This window comes from Drosophila serrata, unplaced genomic scaffold (assembly GCF_035046125.1).
Source record: "Drosophila serrata isolate PLE 108 unplaced genomic scaffold, ASM3504612v1 contig_382, whole genome shotgun sequence".
Lineage (NCBI taxonomy): Eukaryota > Metazoa > Arthropoda > Insecta > Diptera > Drosophilidae > Drosophila > Drosophila serrata.
This window is the reverse complement of record NW_028257280.1, coordinates 8,667,339-8,689,948: the sequence shown is the minus strand read 5'-3', so window position 1 is coordinate 8,689,948 and position 22,610 is coordinate 8,667,339. Positions and strand designations below refer to the sequence as shown.

General features: G+C 35.7%; 3 protein-coding genes across 13 annotated transcripts in view; 2 read left to right on the top strand and 1 right to left on the bottom strand.

Moving 5' to 3' along the window:
• The window catches only part of LOC110184309 (extracellular serine/threonine protein CG31145), a 68,926-nt gene extending 61,859 nt beyond the window's left edge, over nt 1-7,067 (bottom strand). For 2 of the 11 annotated variants that reach the window (XM_086840975.1, XM_086840980.1), the window contains exons 1-2: nt 6,907-7,049; nt 5,215-5,350 (exon numbers count right to left, since the gene is read on the bottom strand). The gene's annotated coding sequence lies outside the window, so the exon portion shown is untranslated. Of the gene's footprint in view, nt 1-5,214; nt 5,540-6,627 lie in introns of all 11 variants that reach the window. The other 9 variants (XM_086840977.1, XM_086840982.1, XM_086840978.1 and 6 more) reach the window with 7 other exon arrangements.
• Nucleotides 7,068-16,417: 9,350 nt separating this feature from the next.
• On the top strand, nt 16,418-18,279 carry GILT3 (Gamma-interferon-inducible lysosomal thiol reductase 3). The gene is made up of 3 exons (XM_020954084.2): nt 16,418-17,026; nt 17,723-18,031; nt 18,094-18,279. Exons 1-3 carry the CDS (start codon nt 16,625-16,627, stop codon nt 18,196-18,198), a joined length of 816 nt encoding a protein of 271 aa, XP_020809743.2. The 5' UTR covers nt 16,418-16,624; the 3' UTR covers nt 18,199-18,279.
• A 1,389-nt stretch (nt 18,280-19,668) lies between these two features.
• GILT2 (Gamma-interferon-inducible lysosomal thiol reductase 2) lies at nt 19,669-20,715 on the top strand. The gene is made up of 4 exons (XM_086840973.1): nt 19,669-19,863; nt 19,925-20,089; nt 20,159-20,455; nt 20,515-20,715. Exons 1-4 carry the CDS (start codon nt 19,801-19,803, stop codon nt 20,614-20,616), a joined length of 627 nt encoding a protein of 208 aa, XP_086697099.1. The 5' UTR covers nt 19,669-19,800; the 3' UTR covers nt 20,617-20,715.
• Nucleotides 20,716-22,610: the final 1,895 nt, after the last annotated feature.

The following is a 22,610-nucleotide window of genomic DNA, read 5'->3' as shown; positions in this document are numbered from 1 at the left end:
TTCCCCTGATCTGTCTATATGTTTACCATATCTCCTGGTTGTTTATAATCACCCCCGAAACTGTTGCATCGGTTTTAAAAATCTTTCCTTCGGTTTGCTCATTTAAATTCAATGCAAATCTCCAATCGCACGTTTCTATGTGGTTTACATTTTATTTGCATTGTTTCGCGTTTATTTAAGGCCTTTATTTTTTGTTGTTTTCAACTCTGATTTCGTTATTTTTATTATTTTGATGCCTCGACATTTATTTTGATTCGGCTTTCGTGTGCAATGGGTATTTTTATGCGCTTTTTTCGCAAAAATTTTAATTTCCTGCTCGCCAAAGTCATTTTAAAGTCGATTTTTATTTTAAGCTGCGATTGTCAATTTGCCTTTGTAGTCGGTATATTTTAATTTGCCAACTGTTATTGTATTCTCTTTCTGGTTTGCAATTTGTTATAAACACGAGACAAATTTATTTCACCCAACCGTAAGGTAAAATGATAAAACTCAAAGCTAAACCAAATGTTACATAAAACGTGACATTTGTGAAACTCACAATTTGATTCCATACCATTTTATTTTATTTTATTTTATTTTTGGATTGTATTTATTTGGATTTTAGTTGCTGGGTGATTTCTGTACTCGTGATTGCATTAACCTGGTCTATTGTTGCTATAGGTGATTGTTGGCCAGGTTTCGTGCACGTTTTATCCCACGCGAGGGATTTTCCATGATTTACTAATACTTGCACTATTTTTATTTTCCAGCTCTTAAAATCAATTTCTATAGAATTAAATCAACCATAGTAATTTGTTTTAAAACATTTTACCCCTGAGTGCATGAAAAACCCTCTTAAACTGTCTCATAGTCTAAGAATTTATGACTTTCTTTCTATTTATATATTTTTGCTTATCAATAACCATACGAATTTATATTTGTCTTTTAATTAATATATATTTCCTTATCAATAAAACCCTCTATGAATTATTATTATCAAAAAACACAAGCCACAAGTTCACGGGAATTGCCCAAACAATTCAAAAGTTGTTTTGAAATTCAGCCAGACGTGAAAGGTCACGCAACAAGTGAGCTTTCCGAAAGGATTTTTGTTTCTAAACAGGACGAAGCTCCTTGAAACATTGGCGCCATCTGCACAAAGCTCCAGGAAGCTAAGTCGTTGAATAAAAAAATACAACTTTCTATGCCCCTTATAGAAAGTTCATGTGCCATAAAAATGCCATTAAGTACACACGTACAAATATAATAAATAATTTTCCATTTGCTTAAAGCTTACGCTTGAAAAAAAGAAAACAAACGGTTTGTTAAATATGAGCTCAGTGTTATTTAGGGCCCCAAAAAAAAAGTACGTTTACACGTTTTTATGCGACTTTAACCAGTTTTTTGTGTGTTTGCCTTGCTTACACACGGCACTTTTATTATTTAACTTTATTTACCTTTTATTGTATAATACCCGGCGATGCAGAGTTCGTTATTAATGCAGTTAAAATAACTGTTAGCCAAACAGAACAAAATCCCCCAAAAAAAAACCAAAACGAGGAAATAAATGTGTGTGAAAAAATGGTAATAAACCGGTTCGCGGGTGGGTCAAACCAACTGTAAATCGGTCTTCAAACGACGACGTTTAATAAATATTTAATAATTGGCATGATGCATATCTCTCCCTCTCTCTCTGTATTTTAAAATTATATATATATTTATATATATGGCGTGCAGTTAACAACAAAAACGAGCTTCCCCCTTTTATTTATTTCATAAATCGTGGCCAGAAACTCATCAAATTGAATGCAATTAAACGCTGGCCAACAACATTAACAATGATTGATCAAATGATATATATCTTTTGATAGGATATATGACAGATGCCCCCCAACGATGAGTTGAAGAAATCCCATTGCGTGATCCAATGTTATTTGCGGCATTCGAATAGATAATGAGTTTCTGGCCAAAAACGATAACGAAATGGTAATGTTGTCGTCCTATATATTCGCTTAATTATATACGGAAGTAAAGGGAATATTATTATTTCCCTTTTATTTTTTACCATATATAGTAAACTTATATGATCTAAAGGCAGTATATGTAAATTGATTTTATCATGCTTTGTTGACTTCTGTAAGTTTATATCACAAAGCAAAGCAAAAGGCGTGACAAACTCTGATTTCCCACACGATCATGGCCTCTGCACCCTATAAATATACATCAAGAAAATGATAATTTCGTTTTCTTTTTCTGAAGGCATATTAAAAAGCCATTAAACAAGAAAATAAAAACAAAAAGTACAAGCGTTGCGAACTCTCAATGGGTTGAATTGAAATCGAAATCTGAAATCCGAAACAATGCGGCTGTTCCACGCGATATTTATGGCCAAACTGTCTTCAAGTACTGGCCGAGTGTTTGCTATTTGATTTTTGCTGTTTTTTTTTGTTTTTTATTTATGTATTTTGTTTTTTTTTTATTTTGTTTTTTTTTTTTGGTTTCCCTATTGCCACCGGCATTGGGCATTAGAGACTGAAGTTGTGCATGAATGCGAGTGTGTATAAACAAAACCATACCGGACGGTCTGAAATCGTGCTGATTAATGTTCCTCTACAGCAAATGGCATAGGTCAGTTACACTAATTGAAATAGAATGTTGTTGGTCAGTGGTTTTCGTGGGTGTTGCTCTATATATCTATATATTAGATATATGTATATATTTTCCAACGTAAGCGTGGGCAATTGTGAATGGGGAAGTACTTGTCTTGAGCATCATTTAGAAAGCATTGCAACTCTCATCCGAAACACGCTTCCTTTCACTTTAGAACGCGGAGTACAGGGGCTTGAAAGAGTTTGGAGTGAAAGTAAGGGGATAAGAGTTCTCTGGAAAATGATAAAAACCCACACAGAAAAGCTTTGTAATCTTTACTTTACTTTATCATGGGTTTCCCACAGTTTATGTTTACTAAATTGCTACACATTACCTTATAAAAGATAAGGTAACAATCAGTCTTCTGTTTATAACTACACTTGAGAGTTAATAATAATTGTTCAAGACTAACTTGAATAAACTTTTCAAATCTTTAATTCTTCTACGATCTTGAATAAATTTCTCCACTTTATTTTATTCTTTCATTTAAGAAAGCTTGAGCAAAAGAAAAAACTGGTCTTTTTATATATTATATATATTCTTCGCTTACCACAGCAAATGATTTACTTTGTCTCAAAATGATGGAACATTCTTCTCCAGCGAGTAGATGATCTTTGTGGTTTCTTTTTGGTCTATCAATCTGGGATCTTTTAATGGCTACAAGTTAGTATCTGAAATTTGCATAAATTCTTTTCGCGAAAAGAAACTTTCTAAAGAAGTGAAGAACCCCAAAAACATGACATCAACAAGTGGTCAAAAACATAGAACAAACATTCATATGGCGAGAGCTTTAGGATATGGCAAAGCTATATTTTCCAGCTTTTGATCCTTAAGATGAAAATAAAAGAAAACCCAGCTGATGACAGCTGAGCGGTGTCACGTGGTGGAGCTTTTTGGGAGGAAACTCACCGAGAGAGTCTGCACACGATAGAAATTGAGAGCAGAGAGAGAGCCAAAGGATACGCATGTCCTGGAAACGTCAAAACAAGCAAAGCCTGATTATGATATTCTTTGGGTTTGGGTTTGTTATTGGGGCCCGCCGTTTCCTTTTGCTTTTTGGCCTGATTAGAAGACAAAGCTGTCTGCCACTCCTCTTTCTCAGCCCCCCCTCAATCCGCGCTCCAATTCGATTGCAGTCCGGGGCACTTCAACTTTGATTGACATGATGAAGTTGTAAATGCATTACTTGAGACAATCAACGGAGCGGGGAAAGCAGGCGCCGGGCATCCCACGGATGTCAAACAAACCCAGACTGGGAGCAAACTAATGAGGCGCCAGGAAGCCAGTTCAGCGAAAATAAAAACACCAACAAATAGTTTGAGCAGTAAAAACGTTCCCCTAAAAGATACAGTAGGACCCCTAAATAAATAAACAAATCGGGCAAAGGATAGCAGAGTAATCACTTAATTGGGGTTCAATCTTGCAAAGCAAATAAAAGAAATCTTTTGGAGATATTAGTATCTTAAATTTTAAGCTATAGCCTCTCATATTTCTTTATAGTTTGATTTATCACTATTATATAGTAAACAAAAGCCTTGGTCAGATACATTAAAAATTAAGTAAGTTTAATAAAGACCTAAAACCATTAATTGAAATGATGCCCTCATAAGGTAATTCGTTTAAAAACTCAAAAAAAACCCGGAAATCATACTTCAAACTAACCAAAAGTCTTCTTCAATTTAAGAATTTATGTTAATTTTCAGTACTTTTTAATCATAGATACTTAACCTAACTTTCTAAGTACTTACTAAAGTTCTTAGTAACCCTGAATAAGGTCATAGAGTTAACCAATTTACAAAACAGTTCTCGTGAAATATAAAAGTCTCCTTCAATTTTAGAAGTTATATTAATTTTCCGTACTTTTTTATCATAGATACTTAACCTAAGTTTCTAAGTACTTGCTAAAGTTCTTAGTAACCCTTAATAAGGTCATAAAGTTAAAAAAATTACAAAACAGTTCTCGTGAAATATGAAGCTGCTTCTCATGTTTATTAAACTGTTCTAATAGTTTTAATTTAAAATGCAAAATAGCTCTAAGCTTGTGGAAAATATTAAAAAAAAAAAACCTGAAAAACCATCGTAAAAACCCTTTCAATACACCGGAAAATCTATGTACACACTCGTAATATGTAAATCTCAATCTTCCCTTGTTGATTTTCAAATAGAATTTCCCAGCTATTATTCCGTGCTCGAGGTGTGTTCACTGTGTGCGAAGGCGTGCCAAGGTTAAGCGTTCGCTCAATGAACGATGGGGGAGCGGGTGGCCACCAGGAGGTGTGGCACTGGTCAGGGAAGGGGGGGGCGCTTCTGAGGGGGTCACACCCCCAAGCGAGGGGTGCAGCGAGGGGCGCAGCTTGTGCAATCAGCTGTTGCTAATGAAAAATGTCGGCGGGTTCAGCCAGGAATAAGCAAGAGTCAAAGCTTATTGATTTTCAACTGCGTAAGTTGGCCAGGGAAAAATTCTGTGAAAGTCATTGGGGGGAGGGGGAGGAGTGGGGAAAAGGTGCGATAGTCCTTCACAAGGGGAACACAATTTCTTGGATAAGAGACAACTTAATTAATTTGCTCAACTAAATGGAAACTTACCCGTCACCGTTGATTGTATGTAGATTTATTAATTTGCCGCAGTTAGTTTTACTTTTTTAATGGCTTGCCGTTTTCTCCTTGATTTTCTTTTATTTTATTTAATATCTCTTCGTTTTTATTGCTGTAAGTATTTCCGCTTTAAATTAAATGCAATTATAATATAGTGTGTGTACGATACGACTATGAAGATGGCAATTATATATGCACTACTCGCGTTTTGTTTTGCATTTTAATTACAGCGGTTTTTGCATATTTGATAAAGTCGTTTACAAAGCAATTTTCCCGACAAAAGCGAAAACCCGTGGCGAGGGCAGGGAAAAGGAATCTTTATATATAATATATGCATATATAAATATATAGCTGAGACAAATTAAACGCGCAAAACGGAGGCAACAAATTTGTGATTTGATGATGTCTAAGGTCGACAGACAAAAACGTAGCAAGAAAAAACAACTCAGAAAACGCTGACAAAGAAGTGCAAAAACACAGAAATGTAGCTCATGAATTTGACGCCCCAAGAGAAAGAGAGGGGGCGAGAAAATCGGGTGAGATAGGGAGCCGCTTGCTTGGTATTAGATGGCTTATCAGTGCTTATCAACGCGACCGCTGATGACGCTAAGAGATACAGATACAGATACACAGGGCTAGACATTCAAGCAAATTGAACAACACTGCAATCAGCGGAAAAACGAGGCTTAACTCCTGTTTATCTCTGTACATGTGAGCGAGTCTCGGTGCGTTTCTGTAGCAACAGCTTGTTCGACAGCCAGATACACCGCCAGTATCTGTATCTGTATCTCATAGTTTGCCATGTTTGGCGCTCTGTAGAACATCTTGCCAAAGATTGATAAAACCGAGGGGGCTGAAGATTGATTTCTTGTCAGGGAATTTCCCGGCACAATCTATAATTTTTGTTGATTATACTTGTTTCATAGGAGATTCATATTTACGAGAGTTAATCATTTGCAAGTTACAGTGCACATTGTTTGTGTTTTTATGTTGTTTTAAGATGGATTTAATGCACTATCTGTATCTCACAGCGTTTTATGTTGATAAATATTGTTTTATTTATTATCTTTTGGCTTTATTAATTCAACATACAAATTTCAAAATTTAAAGCTCTTATTATATCTGATATATATAGATTTATCCGCTCTATATGTACTACTTCTATATTATTGTAAAAGCTTAGAGATTATAATTGATATCAATTGCTATTGATTCATCAGCCTTCTTCAGTTATTTCTGATTATTTCAGATTTCATTTTAGATTTCTATTTTAACTTTATTTCTCTTTTGGAATATCAAACAAATATTAAATGTTGTGTTTTCATTATTTTGTTTTTGTCCATGTTGTTGTTGTTGACAACCAAAAACAAACACCATGAACTTGAGGCACACACGCACACACACCCACTATACTAGATGGATTTTTATTTATAAAGCTTCTCGATTGCAGCACTGTGTCTTCTTGTTGATTTCTTTGCTTGTTTTTTTTTTGCACTGCACCGCGATTTAGTGCGATGATTTTCCGCTTTTTTCGCGACGGATATTTAATTTTCTTTGATATTTTTGCGAATCGCCTATTAACGATTTATTCTGAAGGAAGAGAGCGCGCGTGGGAGGCCCCCCAAATAAAAAAAGAGAGAGACAGCGTGCGGAGAGAGCGACGCCAAAGCCCCAACAACCCACCAAGGCAGCGCGAGTAACACAGCGTCCGCGTCCGACAAACTTTGACAGCGCCGCGCCAAGTTCCGTTAACAACTGAGCTGAAACTGAACAGAGCGCTTGCACAGCGGTGGAGCACCGGGCAGCGCAGCCGCGCACAGTGGTATGGGAGAGCCGATCCAACCAGTTTTGTTTTTTTCAGATATTACAAGTGGGCTGTCCCAACTAACAAGTTTCTCTCTGGAGTAACTGCTATTTCCGGTTCCCCAAAAAGTAGGCAACGCTTTTTGTGAACTAAATACATTAAGAGATATACAAGATTAAGCCTCATAACATAATCCCATGCTTGATTATATATTTTGAAAGAATTAAGAGGCAAAGTATATTTAAGCTAAAATAATCTTAGCGTTAAAAATAAATCAACTTATAAATTTGTTTTGGATTAGTTCAAAATTAAATGAAGTAAAAGCTAAGTAATTTATTAAAAGCAAAAATGACTACCTAATAATTTAAATTATAAAATATTTAAAAACACTCTTTAATATAAAAAAAGCAAGCTCTATGAATCTATAAAATATAAAATATATGAATAAATAAAATATTCTAGAGACTACTTTTAAAAATGTATAATATATTTTTTACACACAATTTGTATTAAATGATTAACCTTAGACTATACCCTAAAAATGTATTTATTATATTTTTATAAAACCAACTTTAGATACCACTGTGCAGGGCTGAGGCAGCGGCAGAGCAGCAGCCACAATACTCCCGTTCAAAGTTAAAATACCTTCAGTCGTTGCTGTTGCTTCCGAAGCTCTCTTGTTGCCTTTGTTGTTGTCAATCAATTGACAAAAAGTATCACCGGAGCTAACTTTACAGTTACGTCCTCTCTGACTATGTGGTTCTCTCATTCTGCCTGTACTTAGCCGCTCTCACTAAGCTAAAACAGCTGATTACGTTACGAAAATGTAAACAGACCGCGGAGAGAGGCCACAAAGCTTGCTCTCCTCTCACTTTTTAGCTTTTGCTTTTGCCATTGCTTTTGCTTTTGCTTTTCCTTTTTGCTTTTCCTGATTCCCATTCTCACCTGTACACCCCGCAGCGGGGGTGTTTGCCATAATGAGCGTGCATTAAGCTAGTAATTGACTAAGAAGCCACTAAGAAACAAAGCCAAGGTGGACGGAAACGAGTTTCCAATGCGACCCTATTGCAGCACTTTCGGATGTGGGTGGGGTGAAAAATGGAGGAAAATCTACAGCGAGCAGCTATGTACATACTTATGTATGTCTGTAGTTAAGAGATTTGCCTGTCCCCAATTTCCATTCATTCATTTTGGGCCAAATTATTTTAAGATACCCTGAAATTAGAGAGAGTTTTTTCAATTTTCAAAAAATCTGTGCCCAAGAATATATATAAATAAATTTGCATTTTCCTTAAGCACTTTATTTAAACTTTAAAAGATTTAGTTTGTTTTCATGCTTTTAAAATTGTATCAACGATTAAGATTAGCTATCAGATTAAAATGCCATTAGTGTACAAAACAATGCCATTAAACTTAACGCTTGCTGTTCTGAATGAACTTTTCCCATAGATTGCTTATCCGAACATGCAAAGATTTCGTCATTTCGCTAAAGTGTGGAAGTCGAGTATTTTTAATTGTATTAGTCACATTAAGTATTTATTATTAAATCAAAATCCACTCTAATTCGAAGAAGAAAAATTATAATATATAAGATTTGTGACCATGACTTTTAAATCAAATGTAATACTAAGTTTAAAGGAAGTTTCTTTTCACAAATTTAATGAACTTAATTGTGCTCAACTTGGTTCAAATTAAATAATCATTTCTGTCTTATTTACTTAATTTATTCATCGACATATACAAAGTAAAATATATTTTGCGTTGTATATTTTATCATCCTAAGCTCTATTATTTATTTTTAAGAGTTTTCAATCAACTATTATTATATTATTATATTATATTTATTAGACATACTAAGACCTTTTATTTACAACTTGCCTTGTTCTTTTTAATAATAATCTGGCGTTAAGCACCATAATTTCAATATTCCCTCCACTATCCTTACTTATTTCAACTTAATTAAAAACATCTTTCATCAACAGCCCCATTATTTTCTCATACTTAAACAAAGAGTTTGATGGGATAAACACAAAGACACTTCGTCAAAGCTGAAACAGCCCTTCAAGAGTATGAAGATTTCGACTAATTAATTTCTTGTTTAGTTCCCTCGACTCAGAGGCGTCAGACAATTTGTAATTGGCCGAGCCCAAAAAAAAAAGTACAAGTATATATAGAATTTATATATATACATGCATATATTCTAGTACAGTGCATATGGGAGTACGACACACAAACCGCAAAAAAGGCAACAGAAATAGATGGCAAAGAATTTCTAGTTGACTGAACACCGAATCTGGCCGACAAGCCATCAGGCCATTAGTCAGACAGTCTGACGACCTAGACCCAGATGCTAGAAACCAGCCACCAGATACAAGATCCATGGCAGAAGCTATAGCCTCAGGCTGAAGTCAAGCCCAGAGCTATGGCTAGCGGAAGCTTGGAGGCGTCATAAATCTTGCGCAACGCCCCATTGGCATTGCTCTGGGGTGGGGGTGGGGATGGGGGGGAGCTGGGAATCGGGCTCACATCCATCCCAATCCCTGTCCATGTCACCGCCAAGACAATGGCCACCAAGTCGCATAATTATGCACCATCATTCTTGAGGCAATTGGTTTGGCCACTGTGCTAATGTGATTAGAGGCTGACGTGTTGAAGTGCTGATGCGCTGGAAGTCGAGTGGAGTTGTTCTTAGCCACTTGTTGCCTCAAGTGGCCAAAAAGGAAGTTCGGGAGTCGTAAATTATTCACTCACGGTTTCCGCTTCTTATCATCGCAGATCACTGAGAACAAATAGAGAAAAAGAACTGCACTTGGAAAAGCTAGAGTCAAATTTATGGGATGTTCCAAGCCATTTAAAATGCTCAAGATTAAGATAAAAAGCCAAGTCCGTAAGGTAAAACCTGCTGGCAAATATATATCTATCTTTTCTTTTAAAATTTAGCTTGTTGGTGACTTTATTTTCTAACATATTTTAAACGCAAAGCCAATTTAAGACAGGCCGTTACTTTTTTTGGCAAACTGGTTTCTTGCATAAATATGCCTTTAGCCTTGTGTTCTTCATAAATCATAATAAAAATAAAAGTTAAGACAAATACTCACTAGTATTGTTCCTCTATAAATTATTCCTTAAACATACAAATTATATAGGTTAAGTATAAACTAAAATATACATTCTAATGAGCACTTAAAGTGGGATTTACTGTTTTTTAAGCCAGACATTTGGGAAACCCCTTTAACAACTGTAAAGGGTTTACGTCAGTGAGTTTATTTAAAGTGTGAGTTTAACTGCTCTAGTATTTAGTGTTTGCCTTTCCACTTGGTATCTACGTATTTGTATCTCGTAGAACGCTTTGCTGACTGCTCACCGCTAGAGCTCAATCCAATTAAAAAAAGCCCGAACCAAACCATCTGTCGGTGGTGCCCTAAATAAGAAAAACTTTGGTAGGGAGCTCCCGACGATGGCAGTGCCCTCGATTTGAGTCAAGTGTTATTTTGGGCGCTTTTGTGTGCGCCACAATTATACGACAATTATAAATAATGTCTAATCGCTTTATCTAGCCGGCAACGTAAGTCGGCCCAATTTAGAAGGTGTCGCAGCCCCCTTAAGTATCTTTCTTTTTCAGTATCTGTATCTGTATCTGTAGCTGTAGCTGTATCTGTATCTGGACAGGGGCCAAGATTTATTACGAGTTAGACTCGGTAGCTTTGGCGTTAAGGTGTGCGTCATTTGGCCAGGTTATTGGCATCGGAACTAACTGTTCTTGCAGAGATCACTTCCCTCTCACCTTTCGCCCGGGTATTGCACTCAATTACCAGGTGGCATTAAGGTGGAAGTGGAAATGTAAATGGAACTTTACCGCACATGCGGGAAACCGTTCTTGCCTCCCATCCAGCTAGCCCTCAAGAACAACTCATCTGTCGACACTTGGTCTAGATACATGCGAAAAAAGCGCAAAAGATACATAGATAATGTTCTTCTCTCTCCGCCAGATACAAATACAGATACAGTTGATACGTTGAACTCGATTTTTGCAGAAAAAAAAAAGTAAAACAAAAATAAACAAAAAAGAAAACTCGACTTGTGAAACTGTCTTTATGAGTCCCCCAAATCTTTCCGGCCAGCAATTTGGAATGTCAAAGTTGACATCTGCATGGCTGGCAAGCGGAGAACTATGAGATTTATTTGCCTGCAATTGCAACTGCAACTACATGTGAAAATGCATTTTCGGCATTCGCGGTACTGTGGCGTCATTTTTAAGGTCCATGCTTGGTTGCATGTGCGGCAGAGCTTTGTTGACGATACCCTGCCGCAGTCAGCGGAAGGTGTTTTGATTAAGCTAACCACTTTGTCGAAATTGATATGCAGAATACCTTATTAACTTTATATATTATTATAATAGCCCCTAAAGGCAAATGAACACCTATTATGTAAAGCAACGCCTTTCAGTCAACAGGTATTTGGGAAAGGGTAAACTTCAACACTGGCTGGGTGACAAAGCTAGTTAAACGAGCTGGTGGAAAGGCCGATTACTCAAGGCCAACTCGTAAGTCAAGGAGCTAACCGATGAAGTTGAAAGTTGAACAGGAAAGTTTAACCGGACTCTTGAACAGGAAAATATATATGTATGGAGAAAGCTTCACAGGAATGTTTGTAATTATATGAAATATTTTTATAGTTAAATAAAGAAATTAAACTATGATAAAAATAGAAAAGTGGTGAAGCAAATGTTTAATGTGGAACGAGTTTTTAATGCTAAAGAAATTAGTTAAATTCTTATTATATACCTTTGCAATTTGTTCATGAATTAATATTATATATTATATTATTGATATTTATCTATATTTTTATGACATTATCAAAGCTTAAATATCTCATAACTAAGCCAAAAAAGCATTAATTTTGATTCGGAAAACATTCCCATTTTAATTTTTGATTAGGTTAATAAATCTGCATACCCAATTTAAAATTTAGAAAAAAATTAAATTTTTTTTTTTAAATTCGGATAATTTTAACGATGTAATCCCTTACAAATTTTTTAAAATTTTGAAAAAAATAAAAGTTTTTTGGAGCTAGCTAGATCGATTCGGCTGTTGATGCTGATCAATAATATATATTGGAGATAGGGTTGGAAATGACTCCTTCACACAGTTACAAGCTTCTGACTGAAATTATAATACCCTGAAAAGTATAAAAAGATAGATAAATATATCAAAAAATCCAATTCTCATAAAAGAGAGCACCGCAGCTCCAAGAAGTAAGTACCAAAAACTGTATAGTTTAAAATGCATTTCAAAGACTTTATTGCGGTGGCCGAAACAAAAGGGCTGTATCCAAAAGGTATTCCAACAAAGCCTCGAAACAATTGAAAATTCGTTCAACTGGCAATTTGAAGCAACTTAGCCGAGCAGCTAATCTCGTGGTAACCATCTTCGAGGCGATTCTCATTGCAAACCACAGAGCAGAGCATCTGGCATTCGATTGCCCCAACCATCTCGTCTTTTTTATTTTTTATAAGGCCTTTGCACGCGAGCCAGAGTGGAGCAGACCTGATGAATATCATCATGTAATACCCGAGAAATGTGTAACGATGAGGCAATCCCAGCAGACTATGATTATGATATGCCATGGCAGGAGGGATCTCGTCTGGTCTCGTCTCATAAAATCTGTACAAATTGACAATGCTAATGGGGCAGCGGAAATCGGGTATTAGCCATCCCATAATTTGCATAAGAAATCAGTCTGGATTTTAAGGATGGACAATTAGATGCCCAGACACGTTCCCCAGACGCGTGGATACAGAGCACTTTGGTTACTTACTTGGGCTTAAGTAACGGGGAGGTAGAAGATCTTGACTTGGCTTGGAGCACTTAACGGCCAAATGCAATGGAACCGCTTTTGCAAACACACACGCCCGTTCGAGCCAATGGAGAAAGGCTTGAGGAAAAAAAATATTTAAAAAAACGAGAAAAGAAAATTATATGCAACGAAATTTCTTCCTGACCAGTATCTGGCAAAACTGGTCCACCGTGACCCACTAAAGCCTTTACTTTTTTTTTCCTCGAAAAAATCAGCCACCGAAAGCTGACTTTAACACCACTGTGTGCGCAGTAGGTAAGTATGGACCCGGTCTCTTTTCTCTGCGTCACGTTTAATTCTTACTTCCACTAATTGCTTTTAAAATACCTCAAGAACTCATCATCGCAGGTATAAGCGTGTATTTTTAGACTGTGTGTAAAAAAAACCTTTACTCGCAACTTTCACTTTGCTGAAAAGAGTTAATACAAAAGAAGGAAGATAAGATACTTGGTCAATTACTGATTAAGAGTGAGTTCATCCCATGTTTTTAATTAATTTTAAGTATGATTAATAAGTATTAAAATCATATAATAATTTGTATTTTTTTGCCCTCATTTAATTGAGTTTTCCTGTTTTCCACAAGGGTTAACTGCTCTGGCTGAATGCGTTTTTGGCAACTGAACAAGATCAACAAAAAAAGACGGCCATAAAATGGTGCTAGCACGGCTTCATTGGTTTTGCGGTTAAAATGTTGCAACAAGAACAGGCAATGCCACAAAATGTTTAACTTTAACAAAGAAATGTAAGAAATACAGCTTTAAGATCGAAGCTTTAAATACCCTAAAAAGTATTACACAAAAAGGTAGGAACTTTTGAGGGAACATTTAAACTGAAAACCCAAAATGATATTAAACAGAATTCTAGCAAATTAATATAAAGAAAGAAATAATATAATATAATAAGATATAATATATAATATAATATAATAATAATATATATAATATATATAATATATAATACAATAAGAAAAAATATGTAGAAATATACCCCTTTAATTTATGTTGTTTACTTAAATACTTATTTCTAATTAATGATATATTCATTATATTTTTTTAATAAATATGAGACAATGTAGAAGCTTTGCTCTACTCAATAAGAATAGTGTGTTTTGGATGATCATCAGCATCTTTACTAAAGAATCTTCTGTTAATATCGGATTCTCTATTATTCCTAGACCCAAAAATAAACCTTTACGAAATTCTTAATCTGAACTTTACCCACTTTTGGCCAACTTTAATAATACCCTTTGATGCAACAAAACGACAGAAAACTGGCGAATCTATAAAAATGCAAATTAGAAGAGCCGCAAGAAGAAACACAAACAGCATCTCTAGAAACTGGAACGAACCAAGACTGTGATTCAGAAACCCCAACTTCGACTTAAACTCCGACTTAGACTCCAATTCCGATTCGGATTCAGATTGTGGGGCCACAGATAAACGCTATTCGTGCTATTGCCTCTGGGCTGCTTCAAGTTGCAAGACCGTGTGATCTATGGGCTGACCAGCCCAATTGGTCAGCAAAGAAGCAATTTGGGTTAACTGCAGCTGCAACACGCTCTTGCCAATCGTAGAAGGAGCTCGGGCCAATTAATTGTGCGGAAATCTGCGAGGCGCGTCATAAAAATACTGTCGCTTTTTCAACTCTCTTTCACCGGTCTTTGATGTAAAGTTGTTCCTCTCTGAAATGGAAGGTGCACCTGCAACGCAGTTAGATCCACAGGAAAAGTAGGTAATAAATAATCCTATCATTAAGCTTTATTTCAGAAGCCGCTTAAGTCCAACGTCTAAGGAGTTTCACTTTTTAATTTTGTTTACAGTTTAAAGGATCTCAACTGTTTTTAAAGGTATATTTAAATCACAGGTTATGAATATTCATATAAAAATTTACATACTACCTGTAAAATCTATAGCATATATAATTTTTCTCTGTGCATGTTGGACCGGAGGCATTCTGGCGTGCAAACCTTGACCATGAAACACGCTTGCTCGCCGGCAAAACGATGACGTGCCCATAAAAGCGACCGGCAACAATCCTAAACATTTTCCTGGCAATTAAGAGTCACAGAAAATTAGTTAGAAATTGAAATTGCTTAACTGCCTGGCTTGGCGTTCGTTTACAAGAGCCATGGAGCCGTATTCAGGTCCACCTTCGAGAGTGAACGATGGTCAATGGCATTCGCTCGGAGTGCAGGTTGTGCAAGCCCACTTTATGCGACAGTTACATCTATATATGCGCTGTAAACGGGTTTTTGTCTGGCCAAAAACAAAAACACAAAAAAATAAAAACAACAAAAATAAAAATAATAATAATAAACACAGCAAAAGCACCGTTTTGGACCGGCCTCCAAGGCATGGAGCCATTGCCGGTCTGGTCTGTCAATTAGCAGCGGAGCGACATGACAGTGCACTGAACTTGTTGTTACGCTTTAAATTGTTGATAAGCCAACTTGCTACTGTTTATGATTTGTTAATATTTTCACTCACTGGCGACACACTGTACGGTTTTGGCCATTAACCCAATTTTTTTGGTACATTCCAGCCACAGACACAGAATTTTTGGCACACAAATTTAATTCGGACCTGTTCCCTGACATTAATTTAATTATATGTTGCATTTATTCGAAATTAGTCTGTCACCAGATGGCAACAATTAATTATTGCTTAATTCAACTGCTAATATGTTTAATTCAATTAGTTCAACGCTGCCATTATTTAATTAAAGTATTTGCTAATTGGCCGCACTTGACTGTTCATGCTGCCCATAATTAGCAATATTCTAATAAATATATATTAATCTCTGCTAAATGATATGGCTTTATTTTCAGGGGTAAGACTATGATGATTTAGCAAAAAATATAGATAAACACTTGTCACGATTTGTAGAGAGGTCTTAAGTTGAGCTAGAGTGGGTTTGAATTGTAATAAGCATATTTATTAAGCTAGAAACAAAAAACATAAGAATTTTACACAACTTCATTTAGCGGTGTCATATTAAAATAAATAAGTTAATTATTACTCAACTCTAGATTGAATATCTTAAAAAAAATGTCCTGGAGTGCCTTAAAAAAAACATTATAAATAAATTCATTAAATTCTTTAAGAATTTATTACTTTTTAACCATTCTTATAAAGACAGATTGTAAATAATATAAAAACCAAATGAAATACATCTCAAAATCTGCCCTCAATATAGACCTCATAAATTAAATGTATTTTTATTAAAAACTTTTCCTGAACATAATATATTATAATTTTCTCAAATATTTTAATGTAAGGGCAACATAACTTAATTAATAATTTGAATCCCCTTAAATCTAGCTAATTTTATAATGTACTTCAAATGATGCTCCTCAACAAGTATCTCACGCATTTTTGTTCTGAATTATTTAGGTAACACAACATTGTTAATGCACATATAGTATGTTTTATAGACTATGTAAATAAATATGCGTGATCATTACGTTCCTATAAATAACCCAAAATTCCGCTCTCTTAAAGATGCTTACTTGCAAAATAACAAAACTATTCCCGTATCTCTGCTCAAAGACCAGAAGTTCAGTGGGTTAAGCGTCGTGCTCGGTCCAGCTGATTAGAGATAAGTGATATATCATCCGAATGCTGTGATATTCCAGAGAGACACGATCTGCTCTTCTGCTACCGACTGGGAGCAATGGGAGAGAGAAAACCATATATAATGCCATTATATACTATATATACATACCTTCGTGTGGTGTGACAGATGTGCGTGATTGTTTATATGGAGAGGAGGAGCATGTGGAATCAGCAAATCGAAAAGAGCAGTTGTGTTTGGTTTGCGGAGCTGCCAAGAGCGGGAAGAACGCGGACGATGAATAAAATATTTGGTATAGTCTGTGCACTGGGACTGCTGCTCATATCTGCAGTGCCCGGATGGGGACAATCCATGGAAAACACCACCGAGGTGACCCCAACGACATCCACTCCGGCATCAACAACCACAGCAGCAGCTCCTGTGGCACCCAAACTCCTGGTGGCTATACACTATGAAGCCCTATGTCCCGACAGTATGTACTTCATCCGACGCCGACTTCATGATGCTCTGCTGGATAACAACTGGTGGCCAATCACGGATCTCAAGTTATATCCTTTTGGCAAGGCCGGGGTGAGTACAATCAAGGAGTTTGAATAAAGTCCTATAATCTTTGGTACGATGATCATTAAAAAATATATTTCTATAAGAAATTTGTGTTTTACTGCTTTAAGTATATATAATATTGTGAAATATTTCTATGGATATTTCTTTTATTTCACCTAAAGTATATTCCAAAACATCTGTATTTACACTCGCCTAATGAGTTAACAAATCAACAAACTTAAGCACTTTTGTAAAAGTGTTTTGCTAGAAGTTATAACTTTAATTTAATGTCATTAAGCACGAATTTAATGTGTTTTTAAAATGTTCAATAATGTTTAAATAGCAAAATTACAAAGCTAATTACCTTTATATTATAAAATAAAATATTTAAAGAAATTATGCGTAATACGATTCATATTAAATGACGTGGATTCTAAACTTATAAAACCTTATCTTTAAATTTTGTTGGGATTTTCTCTTGGTATTCAGCAATATTTTATTATTTACAATTATAAGTTTCTTAGAAAAAAATTCTGTGAATTTTTTATAAACTCATTTGTATGCAAATAATTTACAGAAATAATTCTGATAGCTTGTAATTGGTTTTTTCAACCGTTTTACTTGATAAACAATACTCAGAAAGTCTTATATATTGTAAAAATAAATACCTTATGAATAATATATGATGATATTAATTTGTTGATTGATTTGCTCCTTTCCAAGTTCTACAATGATACATCCTCGGGTGAGATGCAAGTATTCTGCCAGCATGGAGAGAACGAGTGCGAACTGAATGCCCTTCATGCCTGCATCATTGAGACACAGGACATCCAGAGTGCCTTCCGGTTGATCTATTGCATGCTGAGATCCTACGGAAACCAACTTGACAAGTGCTCCAACCACTTGGGTTTGGATGTGAGCAAGGCCAGGCAATGCAAGGACTCGCGCAAGACACCCGAGATCCTGGCTCCCTATGGCGATGAGACCCTGAAACTCGGCCTATCCTTTGTGCCCAGCATTGTGTTTGAGAATGTGAGTAGTTTTGGTTGTCATTTATCTAAAATCAACAATTAATTTTACTCCTTAATATCCAGGACTTTGATCCCTATGCCCAGAGCAGTATTCGTTACAATTTCGAGTCGCACTTTTGCAAGCAATACTTGAAAAAGTTCAATATCAAACTGCCCACTTGTACCTAATTTTAATACACCAAACAAATATATATGATGAGTAATGTTTCTTAATGTGCAAAACCTAATAAATTATAATTACACTCTGCAGTACTGTCTCGAAAGCTGTTTGCCTGTGTGCTGACTCAAAACTCTTGAGGTGATATAAGTGAAAATTTAAATAGATCTTCTTATCGGACACATTATGCTAATCGGGAACAACTAAAAATAAGATTAAACCCTGCCTGCTGCTTTCTGCAGTCCAGCTTCCGAGTGGCAATTGCTCTCTGTGTGTTTGCTCTAATCAGCTGAGGTTTTCGATGGCTTTGTTTTGGACTGACGCAGGCGGACACACGCACAGCATGGGACCCGAAGGGGAAATACTCGCCGCCACCCGCCAGGGGCACCAATGCAGGGGGTCGTCTCGGATCAGGGGCATCATTTTCCCAAATGAACGCCAGCTGTAAAAGCGTTCCGCAGTAGTTTCCACACAAACTAAAAAAATGGTAATGGTTAATAAACCAAGTTAGAGTCATAAAAATTAATTTTAACTATCAAAAAACACATTGGTTTTTAACTGCATATTTTATAATTTTGTATAATATTTATATTTTAAAAACATAACATTTGAATTATCAGAAATTAGTCCTCTGACTCGTGTTGGTATAAACAAGAAAGAAACTTGCACTTAGCCATATGGGTTCAAATTTCCTATCGATCATAACATAACATAACCTTAATTTTAATGTCTAATATGTATTGACTTTTAGAAGGTTAACAAGACAGTTTTAAAATATTTAACATTAAAATTGTCTTAATTTTGTGTATATTTAAATGTCATTTCAATTGCACATCGAAATATATGTCTTTTGGCTTTTTGGACTTTATATACCACAAAGAACCTGTATTGTTATATTAAATCTGAACTTTTATAAGCTACTATTTTTGGATAAATTAAAATCTTCAAAAAATCATAACTAAGCTAAAAATGCATTAATCTCAATTCTTTTTTATGCTAGTTTTTATACTGCTAACAAATCTACATACTGCATTTTAAGTTTGAAAAATAATAATATTTTAATAATTGTAAAATTTTAACGATGTAAAAATCCGATATCCCAATTTAAAAAAAAAATTCGAAAACTTTCTTTCCCACCAGACATAACTAGATCGATTCGGCTGCTGATTCTGATCAAGAATATATATGATTTATAGGGTCGGAAATGATTCCTTCACTGCTTTCCAAGCTTCTGACTAAAATTACGATACCCTAAAAGGTTATTAAAATTGGTATGTAATAATGTTTATTTGAAATATTAGTCAAACTTGAAATTTTTTTATATATTCAAAATTGAATCTCTGTTATTGCTTATAAACATGATGTTTGTTTCTTAAAGAAAAGTAGAGGAAAAAGAGAGGAGGTGGTCTTCCAATTTCGAAATACTTGCACCCCCTTTAAGAGTAGAACACCCACAGCGCCTCTGGTCGCCTTGTAATCAGGGGAACGTAGCTACTACGTCCCGTCTATAACGAATTCCAGACTTTATTTTAGTGTTGAGCGGTCACTGGCGTGGAGCAGCCGAGATTTTTCAAGATCAGAAAATTAAGCAAAAATTAAACTGAACCTGAACCATGAACGCGTTCGTCTTTGTTTGCCTGCTGATGATGGGATTGATGGGCGTGGCCATGCCAAGGGTAAGTGGCCCAGTTGAGCTTTGATTCCGAATTTTGACGATCATCTGGGGGGACTTTGCAGCGTCATCATTCAGCTCAGAGCAACAGACTACCTGTCGCGTTGTACTATGAGGCCCTGTGTCCGTACTGCATGGATTTTGTTACCACGAAATTGGGTCCCTCGATGCTTCGACTGAACCGCCTGCCATTCACGGATCTCAAACTGGTTCCCTTTGGAAATGCCAGGGTGAGTTACTTGAAATATTAAAAGCCATATTAGACCGCTAATACCTCGGATAATCCTCTCAATTGACAGCATGACGATGATGGGGACGTAGAGTGCCAGCACGGAGTGAATGAGTGCGAACTGAATGCTTGGCATGCCTGCATCCTGGAGCACCATGAGATTAAGGAATCTCTGAAGCTGATTGCCTGCATGATGCGTGGCAAGAAGAACCGGCTGGACAAGTGTGCTGCCCGCTACAAGATCAACGTGGATGATGTCAAAAACTGCAAACAAACGCGGGATGTGAACGATATCTTGGATAAGTACGCCGTGGAAACGGCCAAGGTTTCATTTGAAGGAGTTCCCGCCGTTGCTCTTGATAACGTAAGTATTCAAAAATATTAAAGGTACCAAATATAAATTTAACGTTGTGGTTCCTATATGTATATAATCAAGACTTATCAGCGAATTTAACCGACCATTTTGATGCAATTTTTTGTGAGAAGTATAAGGAAAAATTTAATAAAGTCCTAGACAACTGTCAATAAATACATGTACCGTCCACCATTGAAGAATTTTCTGGTTTTCTTCAACTAAAATAAAAAAAACAATAAAAATATATAACAAAACATGCATTTAAAAATAAACACATTTATTTGAAAACAAAGATTGAAGTTGAGGTGAAACAATACAACGATTGATATTATTATTGATAATATTAAACACACAATTTTATTTTAAAACTTCGTGAATTCGAATTATATATACCCTTTCCTTCCAAATATATTTATTACACTATTTTTTAAGCAAATCAAAGTATCTGAAACTTATAACAAAGCCGAAAATGCATTAATTTTAATTCGGAAAGCTTTCCTATGCTAGTTTTTATTGGGTTGACAAATCTGCATACTCAATTTAAAATTTTAAGAAATTCAAATTTTTATAAATATTTAAGATTCAAATTTTGCACCTTATAAAATTGTGCAAATTTTGAAAAACTTTAATTTTTGTCGGACATAGCTAGATCGACTCGGCTGTTGATGCTGATCATGAATATATATGATTTATAGGGTCGGAAATGACTCCTTCAGAGTGTTACAAGCTTTTGACTGAAATTATAATACCTTAGAAGGGTATAAATATATACTAAAATAATTATTTTAAATATTTGTATGTAAGAACTTATTTTAAATATGTTTTTAAGATCTCTTGATTTCCAACACACACTGAATGATAAAAATTAAATAACATATTACTCCAAGTATAACTTTAAGATATATTTCCATGGAAATATCACAAACTCCAAAGAGACTGACCCTAAAGGGATACAAATTTAGTTGAGTGGCAAATCCATCCACCTAAATAGAGAGAAAATATTAGACTTATTTAATTAAATACTTAAACAACGCACTTACCAATCTTTGCAAGTCTTTCTGCTCCTCAAAACAGCACATTTCAGACAGTATCGGCCGGATGCCTTTAAACTGATTTCTGGCTCCTTCAACAACTAAACTGATAAGTAGAAAATCACTTTGAATTTTTAGGAATATGGACCACATCATAAGGTCACACAAGTCCAAGTTGCATATCATTTTATAGGAAAAAACAGCGAAAGAAAGTAGATTCTGCATCAGGCAAAGGGAGAGGCATAAATTAAACATATCCTGGAAACTGAAGACCATATCATTAATCTCTCTGTAAAGCCTCATGGTCTCCTCTAATAGTTGATATCCTTGTTGATTTCTCATATTTCGTATCTGAAGCCTGGCATATTTGTTAACCATGGCGTACAGAATACCGACATATAAGTACCATACAATATTGATTCGTATAATTACTTGACTGATCATAGTGACGTAATAAAGGCACAACCATCCAATTATATTTTCAATCATGAATTCTTTTAGAATAATAAGAATTAATTCCGAGACGAAGGATAGCAGGGTTAGTATTATAAATATCAACTCTCGTTTGCCCCCAATACCCATATTTCTTTGGAGTGGCAGAGCTCTCACATGCGAGAAGAGTCGAAGGATTTTGTTGACCAACTCAATGACCGAATTTCCGTGGAAATGCTGCAGCCCGATAATCCATAAAAAGCAGGGAATGGAGAAGACAAGGTAGCTGGAATGCAGCAGCAACTGGATCAAGTCCTTTACGTCCACGATCCAAAGAAGGTACATATACAGATAAACGATAAGGGGCAATAGTCGAAAAATCACCGAAAGCCACTTCTGCCAGGATCGATGACCAAAACAACTCTCCATCTCCATGTGACCACGCTTTGTGGTTTTTGATCGGAAGTGGACTATTCCCACAAGTAATGCTAATTTAAGCATTCCTCGCAGGAGAACAGCGGACACTTTTGAAGGTCTCATTTTTCGAAGGACTTAACTTGGACTGAGTTAAAAATTGGTTCGCCCCAAGGAGCATTTATTTAATTCCGATAGATAAATAGATATTTGAATGTCTGCTGGCTTTGACAAGTTGTTGGTGAAGCACTTTACCCTTCATGACAAAGCTATGACAGATTATCAGAGTT